Source organism: Chionomys nivalis, chromosome 4 (genome assembly GCF_950005125.1).
Source record: "Chionomys nivalis chromosome 4, mChiNiv1.1, whole genome shotgun sequence".
NCBI lineage: Eukaryota > Metazoa > Chordata > Mammalia > Rodentia > Cricetidae > Chionomys > Chionomys nivalis.
In genome coordinates this window covers 39,527,997-39,548,291 of record NC_080089.1, presented here as the reverse complement: position 1 = coordinate 39,548,291, position 20,295 = coordinate 39,527,997, and the positions used below count along the sequence as shown (strand labels likewise).

Sequence of the window (20,295 nt, the reverse complement as noted above, 5' to 3'; positions counted from 1 at the left end):
TGACCCACAACTGCCCCGGATATATGTTGTGTTATCTATTAGCAATCCTCTGAACATCAAAATGGAATTCTTCACAGCATCGTGTCCCATCTTGGTTGGACTCTTTTCTTAGTTATTATTTTGGGTCCCATGGAAATCTGAAGGTTGATTGTAGATAAGGAAAGAGAAAACCACTTTTCTCTGTTTCCCACTATTTCAAATCCTCCCCAAATTAATGTTCAGACCTTATGATACATGAAGTCAAGTCAAGGTAGAAAAAAAGTGTTTTCTTTTTTTTTTTAATGTGAGTTTCTTTGAAGCAGTTGTCCCCATACATGTTGCAGAGAGGTGTAATATAAGGCTGTGGGTTTCTGTTTTGACTATCTGGATAATCACACTAATCCGATATATTTGCAGAAATGATTAGAAAATTGACCTATGAGATTCCCATTTCTTCTTGACTGTGGTGACCTGCAACACTTCTGTGTAAGATGTTTCAGGTGTTCACCACCTCACCTCTCCCTTATTTTCACCACAAGTCCTGGTGAGCAAAATAGGTTTGGGCCCCTCCTTCCCTCCACCTCCGCTCCGAAGGCACGATGAGGCGCCTTTATAGAGATGACCTGCCTACGTCCATTGTTTGGTGTCCTATAAGGAAGGTGCTTATCAGAACTGGTCCGTGCCATGTTGGCAGCTACTTAAGTGAGTTCTTATCTGGCTGAGGGGCTTGTGTGGCTGGTGAAGGAGCTCCAGTGGCTAGGCTAAGATCCTGACTTCCGGAAAAAGCGCAAGTCAAGTCCACTGTGATTCAGACAGTTTGGAAGGCTTTGCTCTGGCTGGGGATTGTGCTGAGTGTGGTTTCGGCTTTGGTCAGGGTCGTGTGGTGCACTTTCTTTGGTTCAGAACCTCTTGCTTCTGGTCCTATGAGGCTGTACGCCTGGGTGGCTAGCCCCGGCTGGGGCGCTGCTTCACTGGACAGTGTCCGCTGGCTCCTGGAGGCGCTGTTCCCTGTAGAGCGGGTGGAGGAAGAGCCAGAGCGCGAGCTCCTGGAGCCTGAGGAAGAGGAGCTAGGCTTCACAAGGCGGGCTCTGGGGGCTTCTGCATCTTCTCTGAAAGGGAAAAACCGAACAGAAGACAGCAAAGATAAACTTCAGGACTGCCAGGGGTGTGGTGACTCTCACCAAAGTTACTTCCTACTGAGATTTTTTTTTTTCCAATAAATTCCTCAAGCCAAAAACCTCGGAAGGAAGGCCTCGGTTAAGGAACAAAGCACTTCCTTGTTTTGTAAGACTTAAAGCTCAGTTTAGGGAAATGTTCGTTTCCCAGAGGCCCCACCAGTTGCACCAGAAGGATATGTGTGGCTCAACTTGAAATGGTCTGGATAGAATTGCCTTGATTTTGGGGTCTGTATACTTAAATCCTTTCATGTCCTGTAGATTATATCATCCTTTATTATAAACCCTTTTTAAGTGGTAATGAATCAGAAGAAAAGTTGAAAATTATACTGGTTGATTGTCAGCTTGACTCAAGGTGGAGTCATCTAGAAAGAGGGAGCCTTAACTAAGGAAACATCACCACCACACGGGTCTTCTGGCAAGTCTGTAGGGCATTTTCTGGATGGATGAGTAATGTCAGAGAGCACAGCTCACTGTGGGTGGGGCCCCCTTGGTGGGTGATGCTGGTTCTATAAGAAAGCAGCTGAGTAGGCTAAGAGAGCAAGACAATAAGCAGCTCCCTCCATCAGGGCCTCGGCTTCAGCTGTCAGCTCCCAGCCTCTTGCCTTGAGTTCCTGCCCTGACTTCCCTTTGTACCCTAGCTCTAAGGTCCTTTGAAGAGATCCACAGTGCAGAGGGGAAGAGGGCGGTTTGTACCGACGAGTTGCTATTGACCAGGCCTGTAAAGGGAGTCCACAGAAGCGGGGACGCTTACCGAATCTCATTAGGTCTCTCCTCTTCCTCGTATCTCTCTTTGCTTTTCCTTCGGATTAGCAGCCAGATCAAGAGGAAAATGAGGAAGGCCCCGGCCACAATGCCCGTCACTGCTCCTGCTACCATGCCAATGCTTTGCACGTCTGTTTTCTCAGAAGCACAGACAGAAGTAAAGTCAAACGTAAGCTAGGAGATGCATGACACTTGAGACAGAAGCCCTGGACAGGATGGCTTCTAACCCACACTCCATGACCCTCACAGGCTGTGTGATTGAACCTTTCTGTACTCTTGCAAGCGATAGTTACAAACTTTATATTCAATTGGTTCAGATTTTAGTGACGCATTCTGGCTTGATTTATATGATAAAATGGGTTGGGAAAGTTATTGTGTCGTGTTAAAAACATTTTAATCCTATTAAGATACCTTTGGGCCATCTTCTAGCTCTGCCCACACCCCTTTCTCTAACTTCCCTTTTCTACTGGTAAAATAAACTTGGTTATAGCCTGTATGACCTACAGCGTACAATTCTGTGTGTGGTTGACTAGCGGCTTTCAAACTCAGAACTCAAGGTGGATTTGATTTGCAGATTAGTATCATGTATACTCTCATTTGAATATGAAATGTGTTGAATATTTATTAGTAAGTGCCCAGGTTAGGTCAGGCAGTTCTAGGTATGATAAGGAACAATAAAAGCTTTTCTGTTTGCGAGTTTGCATTCAACAAAAGGAAAAAAAACCAAATCAATAAAGAAATAGAGCCGGGAGGTGGTGGCGCACGCCTTTAATCCCAGCACTTGGGAGGCAGAGGCAGGTGGATCTCTGTGAGTTCCAGGCCAGCCTGGTCTAGAAGAGCTAGCTCCAGGACAGGAACCAAAAGCTACAGAGAAACCCTGTCTCAAAAATAGAAAGAAAGAAAGAAAGAAAGAAAGAAAGAAAGAAAGAAAGAAAGAAAGAAAGAAAGAAAGGAAGAAAGAAAGAAAGAAAGACAAAGAATGCTGGCCAGCGGCTGTGAGAGCAAAAGGGGATGACTGGCAACTCAGAGGGAGAACAGAGGAACGTGGTTTCAGTTTGGGCAAGGAGGACTCCGATGGGGGGGGGTGTTTGAGTGGAAATACAAATAATTCCAGGGCTGGCTTGTGGTGAATTAGACATAGTGGGTGTGATGGATGTGAGCCGGGCTGCAGAACAGCTAGTGAGAGAGAAAGTGCGGGGCGGCAAAGTCACAGAGACAGGAAGGTACCAGTTCCCATGAGGCCTAATGGGCCATGCAATGGTTTTATATTTATTTTATTTATTTATTATGTATACAATACTCTGTCTGTGTGTATGCCTACAGGCCGGAAGAGGGCACCAGACCTCTTTACAGATGGTTGTGAGCCACCATGTGGTTGCCGGGAATTGAACTCAGGACCTTTGGAAGAGCAGGCAATGCTCTTAACCACTGAGCCATCTCTCCAGCCACCTTTTTTTTTTTTTTTTTTTTAAAGAAATTGGACTTTAGGGGGCTGGAGAGATGGCTCAGAGGTTAAGCGCACTGGCTGCTCTTCCAGAGGTCCTGAGTTCAGTTCCCAGCAACCACATGGTGACATAACCATCTGTAGTGAGAGCTGATGCCCTCTTCTGGTGTGTAGGCATACATGCAGATAGAACATGCGTATACATAAAATACATAAAAATAAATAAATCTTTAAAAAATTAGAAAAAAGTAAAATGGGTTTATGCATGTGTGCTAAAAAATTAGAAAAAAGTAAAATGGGTTTATGCATGTGTGCGTTTGTGAGTGTATGCAGAGGTCAGAGGACAATTTACATGAATCTGTTCTTTCCTTCGAGCCTGTGGATTCCTGCAATCAAGGTAAGCTCATCAAGCTAGGCAGTTAGCACCTACTCATCTCATTGACTTTGGGCTTACTTTATGTGAACAAAATCAGTTCGGTGAAGCTCTTTTCCTTATGGCCCCACCACCGATACACAATCCGAACGGATTATCTACTAACAGACACTGAAGTTCTTTCTTACTTTTTCACAATTAAAATAATATTTCATTAATTTCCATGTATGTTTGCATACTTTGGAATATCTCTAGAGGATAAATTCACAGAAATGTTGCTGGATACAATTGAATGCATTTTTCTGTCTCCATTTAAATGGACTAAATAACAGGCATGGTGGTATATGCCTATAATCCCAAAATTTGGGAGGCAAAGGTAGGAGAACCTCTGCGGGCTTGAATCTATCCATGGCTATATAGAAAGCCTATTGATACCCTGTCTCAATAATAAATAATACATATTAATAAAACACATTAATAGAATGGATTAATAATGGTCGCATGCTTGTGCAACAAAACACTACAGAACAGTGAGAATGCCTAGTTGGTGGGAAACACTATAATTTCAGCTTTTGGGAAGTTAAGCCATGAAGAAGTCATGCCTGAGTTTGACTGGCTTCAAACTTCTAGCAAGTTCAAGGCCAACATAAGCTACACAGCAAGACTTTCTCAGAAAGATAAAAACCAAAGGCTGAGGATGGAACTCAGTGGCAGACTGATTGCTTAGAATGTGCCAGGCTTGCTGGGCAGTAGTGATGCATGCCTTTAATCTCAGCACTCAGGAGGCAGAGACAAGTGGATCTTAGTGAGTTCAAGGCCGGCCTGGTCTACAGAGTGAATTCTTGGACAGCCAAGGCTTCACAGAGAAACCCTGTCTCCCCAAAACAAAAACAAACAAAAAAGAAAAAGAAAAAGAAAAGAAAGAAGAAAGAAAGAAAGAGGAAAATTAAAACAAGGCTTCACAGAGAAACCCTGTCTCCCCAAAACAAAAACAAACAAAAAAAAAAGAAAAAGAAAAGAAAGAAGAAAGAAAGAAAGAAAGAAAGAAAGAAAGAAAGAAAGAAAGAGGAAAATTAAAAACAAATAAATAAAAAGAATGTGCCAGGCTCTGGGTTCCATCCTCCTGCACCTTCCTTTCCCCCTAAACCCAGAGAAGCTCAACTCCAGTCAATCTGTTACAGCCCCAAGCGACAATGAAACAGTGGAGAATTTCAGGCACAAAGTGTGACATAGAAGAAGTCAGCATAATGGACTGATTCCCTGTATTGGGGAATCTGAAACAGGAAAGTAATCCATGATACTGAACTCCCGATCTTTCTGTCTCCTCTTCCCAAGTATTGAGATTTCAGGTTTGTACTACCAGGGCTAGCTAAGGAACCATTTTATTGTTGTTTCAACACATAACCTTTCTAAGAATTGGTATTATTCGTGTGTGTGTGTGTGTGTGTGTGTGTGTGTGTGTGTGTGTGTTTGAGACCCGGCCTTGGTTTATAGCCCAGACTGACTCTGAGTCCATGATCCTCCTGACTGTTGAGATTAAGTATAGGTATGAGCTTCCATACCTAGTTGGTACTATTTTTTTACCCTTTCACCGACATGATAGCTTCAAGTAAAAAGAGTGGGCTTTCAATTGACATGATAGGCAGCTCTTAGTTTTCTGTGAAGATCTTGTTAAATTTGTAAGACAACTGATACATGGTTAGTACAGTTCCTGACCCTCTGTAACCCCAGCAAAACTGACAGACTCAGTGACCTCAGAAACCACAGCCCGTGGTTTTTAGAACATTAACTGTGTTGCTGCCTACCCCAGCGATCTTCACAATCTCCAAGTTAAAGTGTCTCTGTCCCTAACCTAAGGTTTCAAGTGCTCTTTGGACCAGTTTTAGCATCTTAACAGCTTCTTCATTAACTAGTGTGTGTGGTGTGGAGGGGGGGCGGGGCTGGATATGAACGAGTCACTGCACCCTCCAGTGGAGGTCACAGGACAACTAGAGGGAGTTGGTTCTTCCCAGCAGTCAGTCCAGGGCGCCGAGCTCAGGCTCTTAGGCTTGGTGCCAATAGCCTTTATCCGCCGGACACCCTTGCTAGCCCGTGACTCACTGCTGGAAATAAAACACACAGCTCAGGCTTTGCTTCCACAGAATCACTGCACGTCTTAGCTCTCAAGTCTCCAGAACTCCAATGACTGCTTCAGGCCAGTCGGCAGCCACGGGAGCTGTGTCAGACGGCCAGCCTCCAGCATCCGGGTCTTGTGACGTGTGCAGCGCGTGTGTTACTGTGTAACCTCTCCTGAGGAGAGAGTGAGACTTCCTAGCTAGGCCACTCTTGAATTTCAGACTTACAGAAACTGATAGTGTTATGCCCAGACCTCGGAGTCCCCCCAAAAGCAACAAGGAGTTGAGTCCCATATGTAAAAGCAAAGAGCCTTTATTCTTATTCAAATTCAAACTCAGGACTCTGTGTGTTCAACACTTTGCCATGGATCAGAGAGCCCTGGACTCAGTTGGGTTTTTTTTTTTGTTTTTGTTTTCTTTCTTTTTTTAAATAAAAGCAGAAGTTAGCCGGGCGGTGGTGGCGCACACCTTTAATCCCAGCACTCGGGAGGCAGAGGCAGGCGGATCTCTGTGAGTTCGAGACCAGCCTGGTCTACAAGAGCTAGTTCCAGGATAGGCTCCCAAACCACAGAGAAACCCTGTCTCGAAAAACCAAAACAAAACAAAAAAAATAATAATAAATAAATAAATAAATAAATAAAAGTAGAAGTTGGTGAGGGATTTCTAAGGTTCAGGACCCCAGATTGGCTGACCTTTGTCTAAGGGTGCCTTGGTGAAGGGGGATAGGTGTGCTGGGCCAAGGGTGATCCTATCTACAATAGTTGGAATGTTAGGAATTTCCTTTGGAAGGTCCCTTGCTGGGTGGTCTCAGTTTGTGGTCTGCCTTAGGGTAAAGTACTGAGACCAGGCCTACTTTCCCGTTGGTCTCTACAGAACCTGTCCTGGCAGTTGTGTACCAAGCTGCCCTGGGTCCTACAAGACTCAAAAATTTTTAAGTCACTAAATTTGGGACAGTTTGTTACACAGAAATAGATACAAGTATTCAGGTTGGTTTTACTTTGTAATTTGGCTTATGATACCTTTGTCATCATGTGTGTGCATGTGTGTGTGTGTGTGTGTGTGTGGTGTGTGCGTGTGTCCCCACCACAGTGTGTGTGTGAGATGCGGATGTGTGTGGTGTGTGCATGTGTGTGTGTGTGGTGTGTGCATGTGTGCGCGTGCGCGTGTGGTGTGTGCATGTGTTCCCGCCACAGTGTGTGTGTGTGGTGTGTGTGTGGTATGTGTGTGTGGTGTGTGTGTACATGTGTGTGGTGAGTGCGTGCACGCGTGTGTTATGTGTGCATGTGTGTGTGGGGGTGTGGGGGTGTCCCCGCCACAGTGGTTGGTAACCCCCCAGATGAAAGTGCTCCTGCTGCACCATGGAAGATATTTTGGCAGGCTGCCATTTTTGTGGTCTATAAGCTTTAGAGCTGGTTAAGACTGTTGACTGCGCCTGGAGAGATGGCTCGGCAGTTAAGAACACTGGTTGCGGGGCTGGAGAGATGGCTCAGAGGTTAAGAGCACTGCCTGCTCTTCCAAAGGTCCTGAGTTCAATTTCCAGCAACCACATGGTGGTTCACAACCATCTGTAATGGCATACAGACAGAATATTGTATACATAGTAAATAAATATTAAAAACAAAAAAACACTGGTTGCTCTTCCAGAGGACCTGAGCTCAATTACCAGCAACCACAGTGTGGTTCACAATCATCTACAGCAGATTTGATGCCCTATTCTGGCATAAAGGTGTACATGTGGATAGAGCCTTCTATATATAAAATAAGTAAATAAATCTTTTTGGGGGGGCAGTTTCAAGACAGGGTTTCTCTGTAGCTCCTGGAGCCTATCCTGGAACTAACTGGCCTCGAACTCACAGAGATCTGTCTGCCTCTGCCTCCTGAGTGCTGGGATTAAAGGCATGCGCTACCATTGCCCGGTGTAAATAAATCTTAAAAAAAAAAAGACTGTAGGTTGATTTTCTCTCTTGTCATATTTATTTCTTTATTTTTGTTTTGATAGAGGGTCTCACTATATATCCCTGGCTGTCCTGGAACTCACTCTGTAGATCAGGCTGGCCTCAGATTCAGAGATCCACCTGCCTCTGCCTCCCGAGTGCTGGCATTAAAGGAGTGCACCACCACACCTGGCTCTTTTCTTTAAAAAAAAAAATGTTATTATCAAGTGGCCCAAGGTGGCATCAAATTCACTACCCTCCTGTCATAGCGTCCCTGGCGCTAGGGTTACAGGATACATCAAAACACTTGACCCTACTGTTTTGTTTTGATGTTGGTTTCTTGAGACAGGGTCTTATATAGCTCTGATTGACTCTAAACTTCTTGTGTGTGGTGGAGGATGACCTTGAACTCAGATTATTCTACCTTTACCTTCTAACTCGGGGATTGTATGTGTGTGTATCTCTAACCTTACCCAAGTCTGTGTAGGTGTGTGCGTGTGTGTGTGTGTGTGTGTGTACAGAGCATGGTGCTGGCTAGCACATGCTAGCCCAATGAGCCAAATTCCCAGCTCCATAGCTCAGAGAACTGGCTAATTCACATTGGTAGCCATACAACCAGTCAAAATCATGTTCTTCTGGAAATAAAGACTTTGACCTTACTTTTATCATAAGTAAAACATTTTAGACTAAACTGTGATGTAAGAATAAGAATTTTCAATGAGACAAACAAACAAAATCCTCTTTGGAAAGTTGGGGAGTTAACTCCGTGGTAGAAGGCTGGCTCTCACACCTGAGGTGCTTTTTATCTCCAACCCTGAGATACTCACACTGTACAGTCACTCGTACCACACAGCTCTCCTTTCCAGCCTCGTTGCCTGCTGTGCACTGGTAGAGCCCAGAGGAGGCCATGGTGAGATTCTGCAGCAGCACTCGGCCGGGGTTGTTGTAATCTATACAAGCAGAAAGCAGAATGGTAAGTCTCCTCCACGACAGTCTCTGTATTGTTTACTGTCGCGCATCACTGACAATGCCAAATGGGATGAAATGACAGAAAAGATCCTGTTTTAAAACATGGGAAATGGGTAAATATTATTTTAATATTTAATAAAATTGTTTTAATTTAATATCAAGAGTTACAAAAGGGGCTGGAGAGATGGCTCAGCGGTTAAGAACACTGACTATTCTTTCAGAGGTCCTGAGTTCAATTCCCAGCAACCACATGGTGGCTCACAACCATCTATAATGAGATCTGGTGCCCTCTTCTGGGGTGCAGGTATGCACACAGGCAGAACACTGTATACATAATAAATAAATAAATAAATAAATAAATAAATAAATAAATAAATCTTTAAAAAAAAAAAAGAGTTACAAAAGATTGGGATCAAAGGGCTTGGTGGCTATTTGAGAGGGTGGAGCAGGGGAATGACCGATTTATGGCCTAACAGGCTGCAGAGGGAGTTCAAGGCTATTCTAGGCAATTTCCTGAGATTCTATCAGAGGCAGGTGGGGAGTGTGTACAAGGTCCTAGGTCCAATCTCTGGTGCAGAGCCAAAAGGAAAAAAAAAAAAGATGGCGAACAGTCAGTGAATCCTCAATCATTTTATGTGATCCATTTCCCCGACTTTCACTTTGATGACATTTGAAGAAAGAAGTTGGGTTTTGCTGATCCAGTTTACAGGTGAGATAAGGAAATTCAAGAGATTTAACAGTATCCAGTCATGTTGGTAAGTCCCTATAACCCAGCATCTGGGAGTCAGAGACAGCATAGTCCAGAAGACAAGACCACCTTGGCTATGTGGCATGTTCTATGTCGACCTGGGCTTTATGACAACCTGTCTCAAAAAACAAACAACAGCATCAAGAAAGGTTCACACTGGATATGGTGGTAGCCTATGCTTGTAATTGCAACACCTGCGAGGTAGAGGCTGAAGGATCAGGTTGTTCAAGGCCAGTCTGGCCTACAGAAGATCCTACTTCTGATCTTGGCCAAAGATTGAGAATAGACCTCTGCTGGTTGGTTTCTGATTGTCACTTTGACACACCTGGGAAGAAGGAACCCCCAAGTGATTACACTGGCCTCTGGGTGTGTCTGTGAAAGACTGTCTTGATGGATGATGATGGTTGCTGTCTGAGGAAGGCTCAGGTAACTGCAGGTGGCATCATCCCTAAGTGGGAGAGCCCAGACTGTGTAAGAAAGCTAGTTGAGCATATTCAGAGAGAGAGAGCAAGATGGTAAGCAGTGTTCCTAACCCTAACCTGACCCTAACTGGGGAATGGTTCCTGCTTGCAGGTTGTTTGTTTGTTTGTTTAATTTTTCAAGACAATGGTCTTAGTAGCTTTGGAGCCTGTTCTGGAACTAGCTCTTGTAGACCAGGCTGGCCTCAAACTCATAGAGATCTGCCTGCCTCTGCTTCCTGAGTGCTGGGATTAAAGGTGTGCACCACCACTGCCTGGTCACCTGCAGGTTCTTGTCTTGACTTCCTGCCTGTCATCTCAAGACGGACAGTGGCCTGGGAGCATAAGACAACACAATCTCTTCCCTCTCCTCGCTGCTTTTGCTCATAGTGTTTTATCACAAGAGCAGAAAAGCAATCTAGGACAGGATGCTATATGAGACCCTGCCTCAAAAAAACAAAAACAGAACCCCAAATCAATCCAAACCAGAGCAAAGCAAGCCATTGACAACCACACAGAAAGGAGATTCCTCAGCCCGGTCAAGGGCATCTGGAGTGCTGCTGGCCTGGCAGATTTGGAAGTCATGGCCACTGTATTATATTTTTGGCCCCGAGGATGGACAGGAAGATGACTTACCAATTCTAGATCTGGGCGGCAGGTGTTCATCCTCTCCCTCCTTCTCCCGGATCCGCTGCCAATAATACACAATGGGCTTTGTGCCTGAGGCTGACTCACACTGCAGCGTCAGGTCGCTACCCTCTGTCAGCTCTCCTTCCAGCTCACACTTGGGCTTGGATGGTTTCACTGGTGAAAAAAAAAATTGTTTTAAAAATGTGATCGTTCAGAGAGTCTCCTGACGCCAGAGTCAGTGGAAGAACACCCGGCAAGGCTGTTTATTTAGCCATCCATTTTGCCAACTTTTGTTCTGCTTCCCCTCCTAAAGCCCAGTCACCCTCTCCCTTGGTCCCTCTCCCTGACATCCCTTAGCTGCTACCAGCAGCGGCAGAACCTGCAGTGCCTCAGAAAGCCCCATGCCATGTTTCAAAAAAACAAATGCTGTTATTTACCTGGAATTTTAGGAAAGTTAAATATAATTCTAACTGAAATTGGAACAAGGATAGAAGATCAGTAGTTTGGAAGTAGTTATTTAAATAGTCAAAGGAAATTATTCAAATATTAGAGGGTGTTTACATTTTATAATGAGCTACCTGGGGAAAATCATAATTATGGGTCACCAAGGCGGCTCAGTGGGTAAAAGCACTTGCTGTACAAGCCTGGATTCCTGAGTTCAGTCACCAGAACCAAGAACGGAAAGAGGGAAGTGAGTCCTGAAAGTTGTCCTCTGACCTTCGTACGAATGCTGTAGCACACACATGTACACACACACACACACACAAAGTTATAATTATGTTTTCTTTGTGGGAACTGGACCCTGCTGATGTCTAAGTGTGCACTGTAAGAATTAAAGAGGTGATTTTATTACCATTTGCAGTTGGCTATGCCCCTTTTTTGTTTTTTTTTTTGTTTTGGTTTTTTTTTTTTTTTTTTTTGGTTTTTCAAGACAGGGTTTCTCTATAGCTTTGGAGTTTGTCCTGGAACTAGCTCTTGTAGACCAGGCTGCCCTCGGACTCACAGAGATCCACCTGCCTCTGCCTCCCAAGTGTTGGGATTAAAGGCGTGCGCCACCACTGCCCGGTGTCCCTTTTGATACCTCATAAGATGCAGGCATTGATCTTGGGGTCCTCCCTTACCTAGGACTTTTAGGATGACATGGCTCCAAACATAGCGTCCTGAGTTCTTCACCTTGCAGGTGTATCGGCCTTCATCACTCGGCTTGAGAGGCTCGATCTGCAGAGAGGCATCTCCTGCCAGGAAGTTGGAAGCAAAGGCCACTCGGCCCTTCTGTTCCTCAGTCAAGTTATTGTAGACATGGCGACTGGAGTAAGTGATAACCTGGAGAGACAGACAGAGGCCGAGTCAAGGGGCGGGACTCTTCACCTTCTCTTTCTGCTGTCAAGATGAGGAAAGGGCCAGGTGTGCCAGTGCATAGCTAGTAGCCCAGCACTGGGGAGCCTGAGGAAACAGGATCACAGGTTCCGGAACAGGCCAGCCTGGGCTACAAAACAAAATCCTGTCCAGAAAGACAGGGAGGGAGGGAGAGAAGGAGAGGAGGAGAGGAAGAAAGGGATTATTCCCATTGACACAAAGCAGGCAAGTTTGGGCTGATTCTAAAGACCCAAGAGATTATTAGAAACTATAATATATTTGCTTAGCTTTGCTGTTCCTTTCAAAAATAATATTTTATATTTACCTGTGTACTATTAATTAATTAATTAATTCAGGCAGAGTTTCCCTGGTAGACCTGGCTAGCCTAGAACTCACTATGTAGACCAGTCTAGTTTCAGACTCATAGAGATCCATCTGCCTCTGCCTCAAGAGTGCTGGGGCCAAAGGTGTGCACCACTACATCTGGCCTGTGTAGCTTTTATTTATAAAGTCCTAACTGCTTCCTTAAGTACTCGGAACCGCTCCATTTTGAGTTGCTTGAATGTGGTCAGCTACACACACCCTGAGCATAGTGTTTCTACAGGGTTCACAGTGGGTAACAGCAGTCGTTGCCCCTGAAGAAAAGAACTGAGGAGAAAGGATAAGGATCAGGCCAAAGCGCACCCTTCCCAACTATAACCTTTTCTGTTGTCTGCATTTTCCTGTCACTTGAATGTGATCTCTTCAAAAATTGCACTTATCATAAACCTCAAAAGAAAATACATAACTTCATATGAAAAAAAAAACAGGATAGTCAAATCCTATACAATTAAGGAAACTTCTAGAGGCATCACCATCCCTGAACTCAATGACGCAGGCCATCTTCATTTATACTCAAACAGTTTTTCATACCAGGGTTATGCAAACAGCTTTATTTTTGGCTTCTATTTTTGACTTTAAGAAATAGATCACGCCCAGCACTCGGGAGGCAGAGGCAGGCGGATCTCTGTGAGTTCGAGACCAGCCTGGTCTACAAGGGCTAGTTCCAGGACAGGCTCCAAAACCACAGAGAAACCCTGTCTCAAAAAACCAAAAAAAAAAAAAAAAAAAAAAAAAAAAAAGAAATACATCACAAGTTAAGGATACATTATGACTGTTATTAAAGCCCCCATTGTTCCCCTTTATGTTTCCCCAATACACTTCCTCGACCACTGCATAACCTTATTCTACACACAGAGTTCAGCATTTTTGCAGGCTTAACTAAATATCGAGCCAGACACATCCTGCTCTCACAGCACTTACGCCAGCTGGCAGCTACTTGCGGTTACAAAGTCAAGAAATAATAGATATGGGCACAATGATTTGAGGAAAACAATATCCAAACCTAGATAATACTTTCGGGTCTGCAAGCTATGCTTTTATTACGGCTTTTTCAAGAGGGTCCCATGTCTCAATCTCTCTGTAAAAGCAGACATTGACGAAGGATTCTTTTTCCTGTCTCACTATGCCATACTTCTCCCACCAATATAAACGCCCATGTATGGTAGAGGGATCTATCCAACCCACGTTTTACATTGCACTATTCCCATCAGAATATACTAGGTAGGTCCTATCATTGATTCTATATGCTTGGTACCCAGGAAACTTACTCCAACAGTTGGCACTATGTGCATTCCTGAGGCTTTCCCCCAGTTCTGGGTCTGCATGCCTTACTCTCCTCTCCAGACGTGTGAGACGTGGTTAATGTTCCAAGTGTTGCCTTCTCGTATGTACATAACTATCTCTATTGAGTCAGAAAACTTCCCAGGATCGGGAGTTGTAGTTGGTAACTCCAGATAAGAGATTTAAGAAACATTTAACCCACTGTTGAATCCAAGGGGAAAATATCTGAGAAAGGGCAGACTTTCCAGGGGAAATTACAGCTCTTGCATGTGTGACTGACAAGAAAAACTAAAAACCGCCCAAAGAATCAACAATATAATGAGGGAAAATAAGCTGCAAGCTGCACGAGTTTTGCAAATTCCTACGCTGCCCTGTGGACTGCTGGTCCCTGGTAAGTGAGACTCTGTTTCCACAAGTGCCTTACCCCAAGGAAACCCGTTAGACAGGCGGTCATACGCTGATCGGACACTAGGTTGCATGGCTCCCCCCCACACTGGGTTTATTACCCTCCTGGTTGAGCTATCTCACCAGTCAGTCCCAGTAACCTGCTTTGTTCTCGCAGAACTTGAGAACTCAAGACCAGGAAGATGGTTCAGTGGGCAAAGTGGTTTCAGCTCAAGTACGAGGACCTGAGCTCCATCCACCTCAGCCCTCCTGGAATAGCAGGGCATGATGCTGACGACCCCCAATGCTTCCAAAGGATGTGGGTTCAATTCCTGGCACTCACATGGCAGCCCTTAACTATTTGTAACTCTAGTTCCAGGGGATCCGGTACCCTCAGACAGATACACATGCAGAGAAAGGACCAATGTGTATAAAACAAATAAAAATGCATAATTTAAAAATTTAAAAATTATGCCTGGCGGTGGTGGCGCACGCCTTTAATCCCAGCACTTGGGAGGCAGAGGCAGGCAGATCTCTGTGAGTTCGAGACCAGCCTGGTCTACAAGAGCTAGTTCCAGGACAGGCTCCAAAAGCCAATTAGAGGGGGCTGGAGAGATGGCTCAGCGGTTAAGAGCACTGTCTGCTCTTCCAAAGGTCCTGAGTTCAATTCCCAGCAACCACATGGTGGCTCACAACCATCTGTAATGAGGTCTGGTGCCCTCTTCTGGACTTCAGGCAGACACGCAGAAAGAATATTGTATACATAATAAATAAATATTTAAAAAAAAAGAAAAAAACAAAAACCACAGAGAAACCCTGTCTTGAAAAAAAAGCAAAAAAAAAATTTAAAAATTTCTTAAAGAAACCATATTTCTCCCACAAAACACGCGAACTGGACATCTTTGTTTTCCCAGTCAGGGAAAACACATCTTAGATTTCCCTAAGAAAACAATCCCCTCCAAGTCAGTGCAGTCTGCCTGCCTGCCAGCCTGCAGGTCTTTGCTCTTTTCCCGGATTGTCCTTGCCATTTCTGTGCCAGGCTGAAGGAGTCTGCCAAGACCTCAGTCCTCTAACTGCTACTCTGCCATCCTGTTTGGTTTCGACACCAGCAAACACGGAATGACCACTTCCCACCAGACATGGAAAAGGCGCTCAGATGCGCAAAACCCTTGTTTTTATTTTGATCACAATTGAGTGAGATTAACGAGGAGAGGAACATAAATACAGAATACATTTCCTTGGGTTTACTCAGAACATAGCAGGAAGGATGTGGCAGAAAAGTTGGTGGTATTTGAATCTGAAAGATAAGCAGGCTAAATAAGGGACGAGAGGCAGAAGAGGAGAGTGTTCCAGACCCACAGAACCGATGGCCTGGGGTAAGCACAGAAGCATATGGGGATCTCCCGGGCACATTTCTGGACACAGCTGTTCCTAGTTGTGTCACCCAAGCGCCTCCACCCAGCCCCACATGCTGCCACTCATCAGAGGCTTTCCTGGAAAGAGTTAAAGCTACCAGTGAGACATCCATCCGTCTCTCCACTCTGTCTAGACTCCTCAGCGCTGTCGTCAAGACATAGAAGCTTAGTAAAAATTTGCTGAGTTTAAAAAAAAAAAAGTGCAGGGGGTGTGCTCAGAGGTTAAGAGCACTGATTGCTCTTTCAGAGGTCCTGAGTTCAATTCCCAGCAAGCACATGGTGACTCACAGCCATCTATAGTGAGATCTGGCATACATGCAGGCAGAACACTGTATACATAATAAATAAATCTTAAAAAAAATAACTGCAGAGAAAAAAAACTACAGAAAAAAACCTACCTTGCTAAGCCTAGGCGTGGGGTGGGGGTGGGGTGGGAGGGAGGGGGAGGGTCCGGTCTCAATGAGGAGATGGAGATGGACTTAGTTGACTTCCCAGGGGCAGCCTTACCCTCTCTGAGAAGTGGATGCAGGGTGGGAGGTGGGGATGAGGTGAGCTGAGATTGGCATGTAATAAACAAACAAACAAATACAAGAAATGAATGAATAAAATGCAGAGAGAGAGAGAGAGAGAGAGAAGGAGGGAGGGAGGGAGAGAGAGAGAGACAGAGCTTCCATGTCAGACATTGCCTAGCACAGAGAAACCAGAGAGGCAGAGAGGCAGGCAAAGCTCCTACTCTGAAGAGCTAGCTCACGATCTTGGGGAAGAGAGAGAAAAGAAGGAGAGACCACTAAACACTATATCTTATTATATTTTTATATGTGTTTATCCAGTACTGTCCTCTTACCTTCACATACCAGTACTGTGGGGCAGGTGTGGGCAGAGACCTGTAATCCTGGTATTTGAGAGACTGAGGCAAGGTCTAGCAATCCTGCCTCAACATCCAAATAATTGGGACTATATATAGGTGCACATCACTATATGTGGAGTGAGCTCATTGCCTAGGTCTGGCTTCTTTCTGGCTATGGTGTGTTTCTGACCTTTCTCATTGACGCTACAAAATACTGTCAAGTCAGTCTTATGAATATGAAGCGCACATTTGCTCCTTTGGCTCAAACCTCTAACGGCTCCTTACGCCTTTGAAAGATGACCAGGCTCAGCCTAGGGGTTTCAAAATCACCACCACACTACTCTCCTAATGTCCTTCCGAAAGGGTCCATTTCACACGGCTGAGGACCAGCAGCTTGCTTGGCTTCCCTGTCATCAATATGGGTTATGCTTCTTGTGTGACCCACCCTGGCCTTTCCCGACTGCGTTGTTCCACTTAGGTAATTTTTCTTTCTCTCTATCTCCACATAAAGAAGCCTGTTCATTCTTCTCGTGAAACCTTTCCTATGGTGACAGGCTGGGAAGGGTTCCTACACTCTGCTCTCATCCGTGGTATTTCTTTGTACCATTTTTTTTTTATTCCTTTTGGGGACTGACGATTGAACCCGGGGCCTTGTGCATGCTGAGCAAAGCTGCCACCGAGCTATACTTCAGTCTTAACCATTTTCCTTTGAGGAACAACTGTGAAAGACTTCGGAAATGGGCAGACAGGTCGCTGGATGTACTTTCTATAATGTTGGGCACATCCAGGGAACCCGGTACGGCTCTCTAATTTTATGTCCAGCCGCGAGCTTTAGCTGGGGACTTACCAGCTCTGCATTCAATAGTCCTACCCTAAAATCATTCTCTGAGTCAGGTGCAGTGATTCATACCCACAACCCCAGCACTTGGGAGTTGAGGTACATGCGTTTGAGGATAGCCTGGGCTACAGCATTACCTGGTCTTAAGACAAATCCACACAGCCTCTGCTTAGTACGACGCTGGGAATTAGGCAACACAAAAGAAACGAGTGTGGAGAAGTTAAAGGATAACTTCTGAAAAAGAGGTAAGACTGTGACCTGTGACAGGAAAAATGGTACCGTGTCAGGGATTTTTAGTTTACTCATGAATGACTGAAAACCAGTAAGGAGAGAAACAGACGTGGTAACAAACGCCTAGAATCTCGGAGCTCAGGATGCCAGAGCGGAACGATCACTAGTTTGTAGCTAGCCTGGGCTACGAAGCAAGTTCCAGGCTATGAAAACTGATTGGTTTCTCTGTGAACAACAGTGGCTTTTGTTGCTGTAGCTAAGAAATGTTACCGCAGGAGCTGGGCGGTGGTGGCGCATGCCTTTAATCCCAGCACTTGGGAGGCAAAGGCAGGTGGATCTCTGTGAGTTCAAGGCCAGTCTGGTCTACAAGAGCTAGTTCCAGGACAGCTAGGACTGTAACACAGAGAAGCCCTGTCTTGAAAAACAAAAACAAAACAAAAAAGAAAAGAAAAAACAAAAAAGAAAAGAAATATTACTGTCGCCCTCCAACTCATGACTCTCCTGCCTCAGACTCACAAGCCCTGGGTGCTGCCAACACCTGACTCCGATGTTGCTTGATTCTGATGTCCTTGGCAACGATCATGGACCCTTCTCCTTCAGAAGTGCCTCTCTTCTTATCTTTGCTCAAGAAACATTCCCGTAGGCTGCCTTTTGTTAGTATAGTACCCCTGCAACATTTTTTTTTTAAGACAAGGTTTTGCTATGCATTCCTGTCTATACTGGATCAGATTCACCTGCTTCAGCCTCCTGAGTGCTGGGATGAAAAGTGAGCACTACCATACTTGGCTAATTGGATTTATTGTGTATGTGTGTGTGTGTGCACGCGCGCCTGTATATAGGTATGCATGCACATGCACACATGATTTGTAGGCACACAAACGGGCATGTATAGAGATCAGAGAACAATCCGCAGGAGCAGATTCTCTCTTTCCACCAAGTTGGTCCCTGGGATCAGACTCAGGTCAGCAGGCTTGGCAGCCATTGCCTTTCCCCACTGAGTCATCCGGCCAGCCTGATTATCTTAATTGTAGAAAAAGGAAGCGATGAGAGTAAACTGTATATTGTCATCTGACAGAGCAATGAAAGTCGGTCCAATCCTTCTGCAAATAAACAAAAGAAGTAAATGAATGAATTACAGCTGTCGCGAGGCTGTGTTTAGGGAGGTCCCGGAGGACCTGGGTCAACTTGTTACAACTTGTGTGGACCGAATGAATCCGCCACACAGTCTGGCAGCTCTTCAGCTGCCCTGTGGCCTGTGAAGCAATTGCAAAATTGCTTGTCTGTTTCATTTGTACTTATTTGTTTGTGTGTCTGTGAACGCCAAGGCACGTGAGCAGAGGCCAGAAGACAGCTTGCAGCTTGCGGGAATGAGTGCTCTCCTTTCACCACGTGACTGAACTCAGGTTGCCAACCTTGGCTGCGAGTGCCTTTACCCTCTCAGCCTTTTGGCACATGGTTTCTGTTGTTTTCCATCAGGGATTTTCTTGCTCAAAGTCAAAGGGGAGAGAAAACGGTGATGTGTAAGAGGTTACCATGGGAACTGGACAATTTCTGTTTTAATTTTTTTTTCTTCCTTTTTTTTTTAATGTGCATTGGTGTTTTAGCCATGGGTGTCAGGTCCCCTACAACTGGAGTTACAGAAAGTTGTGAGCTGCTATGTGGGTGCTGGGAATCGCACCCGGGTCATCTGGAAGAAGAGTCAGTGCTTTTAACCCCCGAGCCATCTCTCCATCCCCCATTTTGATTTCTTAATCTGAGGAGAACATAGAGAAAATTTCTGCTGTATGCTGCCGACTGACTTTTGGGAGGGGATGGTTAATCTCCCTTTTGAAGTTTATCCAACCTTAGGACAAAGGAAAAAAGTGCTTGAATTCTTTGGCTATACTACCAAGACTGAGATCCAAGAGTTCCCGGGACTGCCTACTCACCCCCAGATGTTCCCTGCCTGTTCTGAGCATCCCAGACAAAAGAGAGAAAAACACTTCTCAAGTTGAAATGCAAAGCTAAACTTGTGATTTGCGTCACTGCTTAGCCCACTTAGCACACCCGTCTATTTCAGCCATTCCGTCTCTTCCCCGCCTCCCTCAGCCCCGCTCTCTTCTCAACGCCCTGGAAGCTAAAAGTCCTGGTAGCTGTGCCCACTCTTTCTTTCTTAGCTCTATCTTGAGATTCCTAAGTACACATGACTGTGGTTTAAATGATTGTAAACTGGGTGCGGCCGTGAATACCTGCATCTCCGCCTTCAGGAGCGTGAGGGGGTAGGAATGGGAATTTAAGGCCAGTCTGGAACAGACAAGTGAGATTAAAAAGAGTTTTTAAATTTTTCTTTGCGTGTGTGTGCTTGTGTCTGTGCATGTGTGTGTGTGTTTGTGCGCTTGCTAAAGCACGACTCAAGGGGAAGAGGAGAAGCATGAGGAGGAGGTAAGGGAAGGGAAGCCTTCATTGGATAGTATGAAATTATGTTTGCTTGTGCTTGAGGTTCTCTTAAATTAGTGTACCTGTGTCAGCGTGGTTGCCTTAAAATGAAACATATCCCCAGAACTCTTAAAATCTTTCTAAAACTCCATGACGTTATTATAGGAACAGTTTTAAAGTCCCTAGTACAGCTGGGAGATCCTCCACGCAGCCCCTCTAGGCTCACATCTTTAACTCCGCCACTCTCGCCGCCGTTTGGGAGTTCCCAGCCTTGGAGCCTGTGCTGCTGTGCTTTCTTCAGGAATGTTTGGAGACCTAGACCAGAGCTGCATGTTGTGATCTGTGCCTGTGATCTAGCACTAGGGGGGCTGCGGAAAGGGGCTTTCAAATCTAAGGCCAGCTTGAGCGATGGAGATGCTATCTTTTTTTTTGTTTGTTTTGTTTTTTTTTTTTGTTTGTTTGTTTTTTTCGAGACAGGGTTTCTCTGTAGCTTTGGAGCCTGTCCTGGAACTCCCTTTGTAGACCAGGCTGGCCTCAAACTCACAGAGATCCGCCTGC

The 20,295-nt window shown here is 45.1% G+C and overlaps 1 protein-coding gene across 2 annotated transcripts in view; it reads right to left on the bottom strand.

Moving 5' to 3' along the window:
• Positions 1–234: 234 nt before the first annotated feature.
• The window catches only part of Clmp (CXADR like membrane protein), a 107,837-nt gene continuing 87,776 nt past the window's right edge, over positions 235–20,295 (bottom strand). For both annotated transcript variants that reach the window (XM_057768460.1, XM_057768459.1), the window contains 5 exons: positions 11,711–11,912; positions 10,596–10,763; positions 8,612–8,734; positions 1,909–2,050; positions 235–1,088 (listed from right to left, as the gene is read on the bottom strand). In XM_057768460.1, coding sequence (XP_057624443.1) covers positions 788–1,088; positions 1,909–2,050; positions 8,612–8,734; positions 10,596–10,763; positions 11,711–11,912 — 936 coding nt within the window. In that variant the 3' untranslated portion in view covers positions 235–787. The remainder of the gene's footprint in view (positions 1,089–1,908; positions 2,051–8,611; positions 8,735–10,595; positions 10,764–11,710; positions 11,913–20,295) is intronic.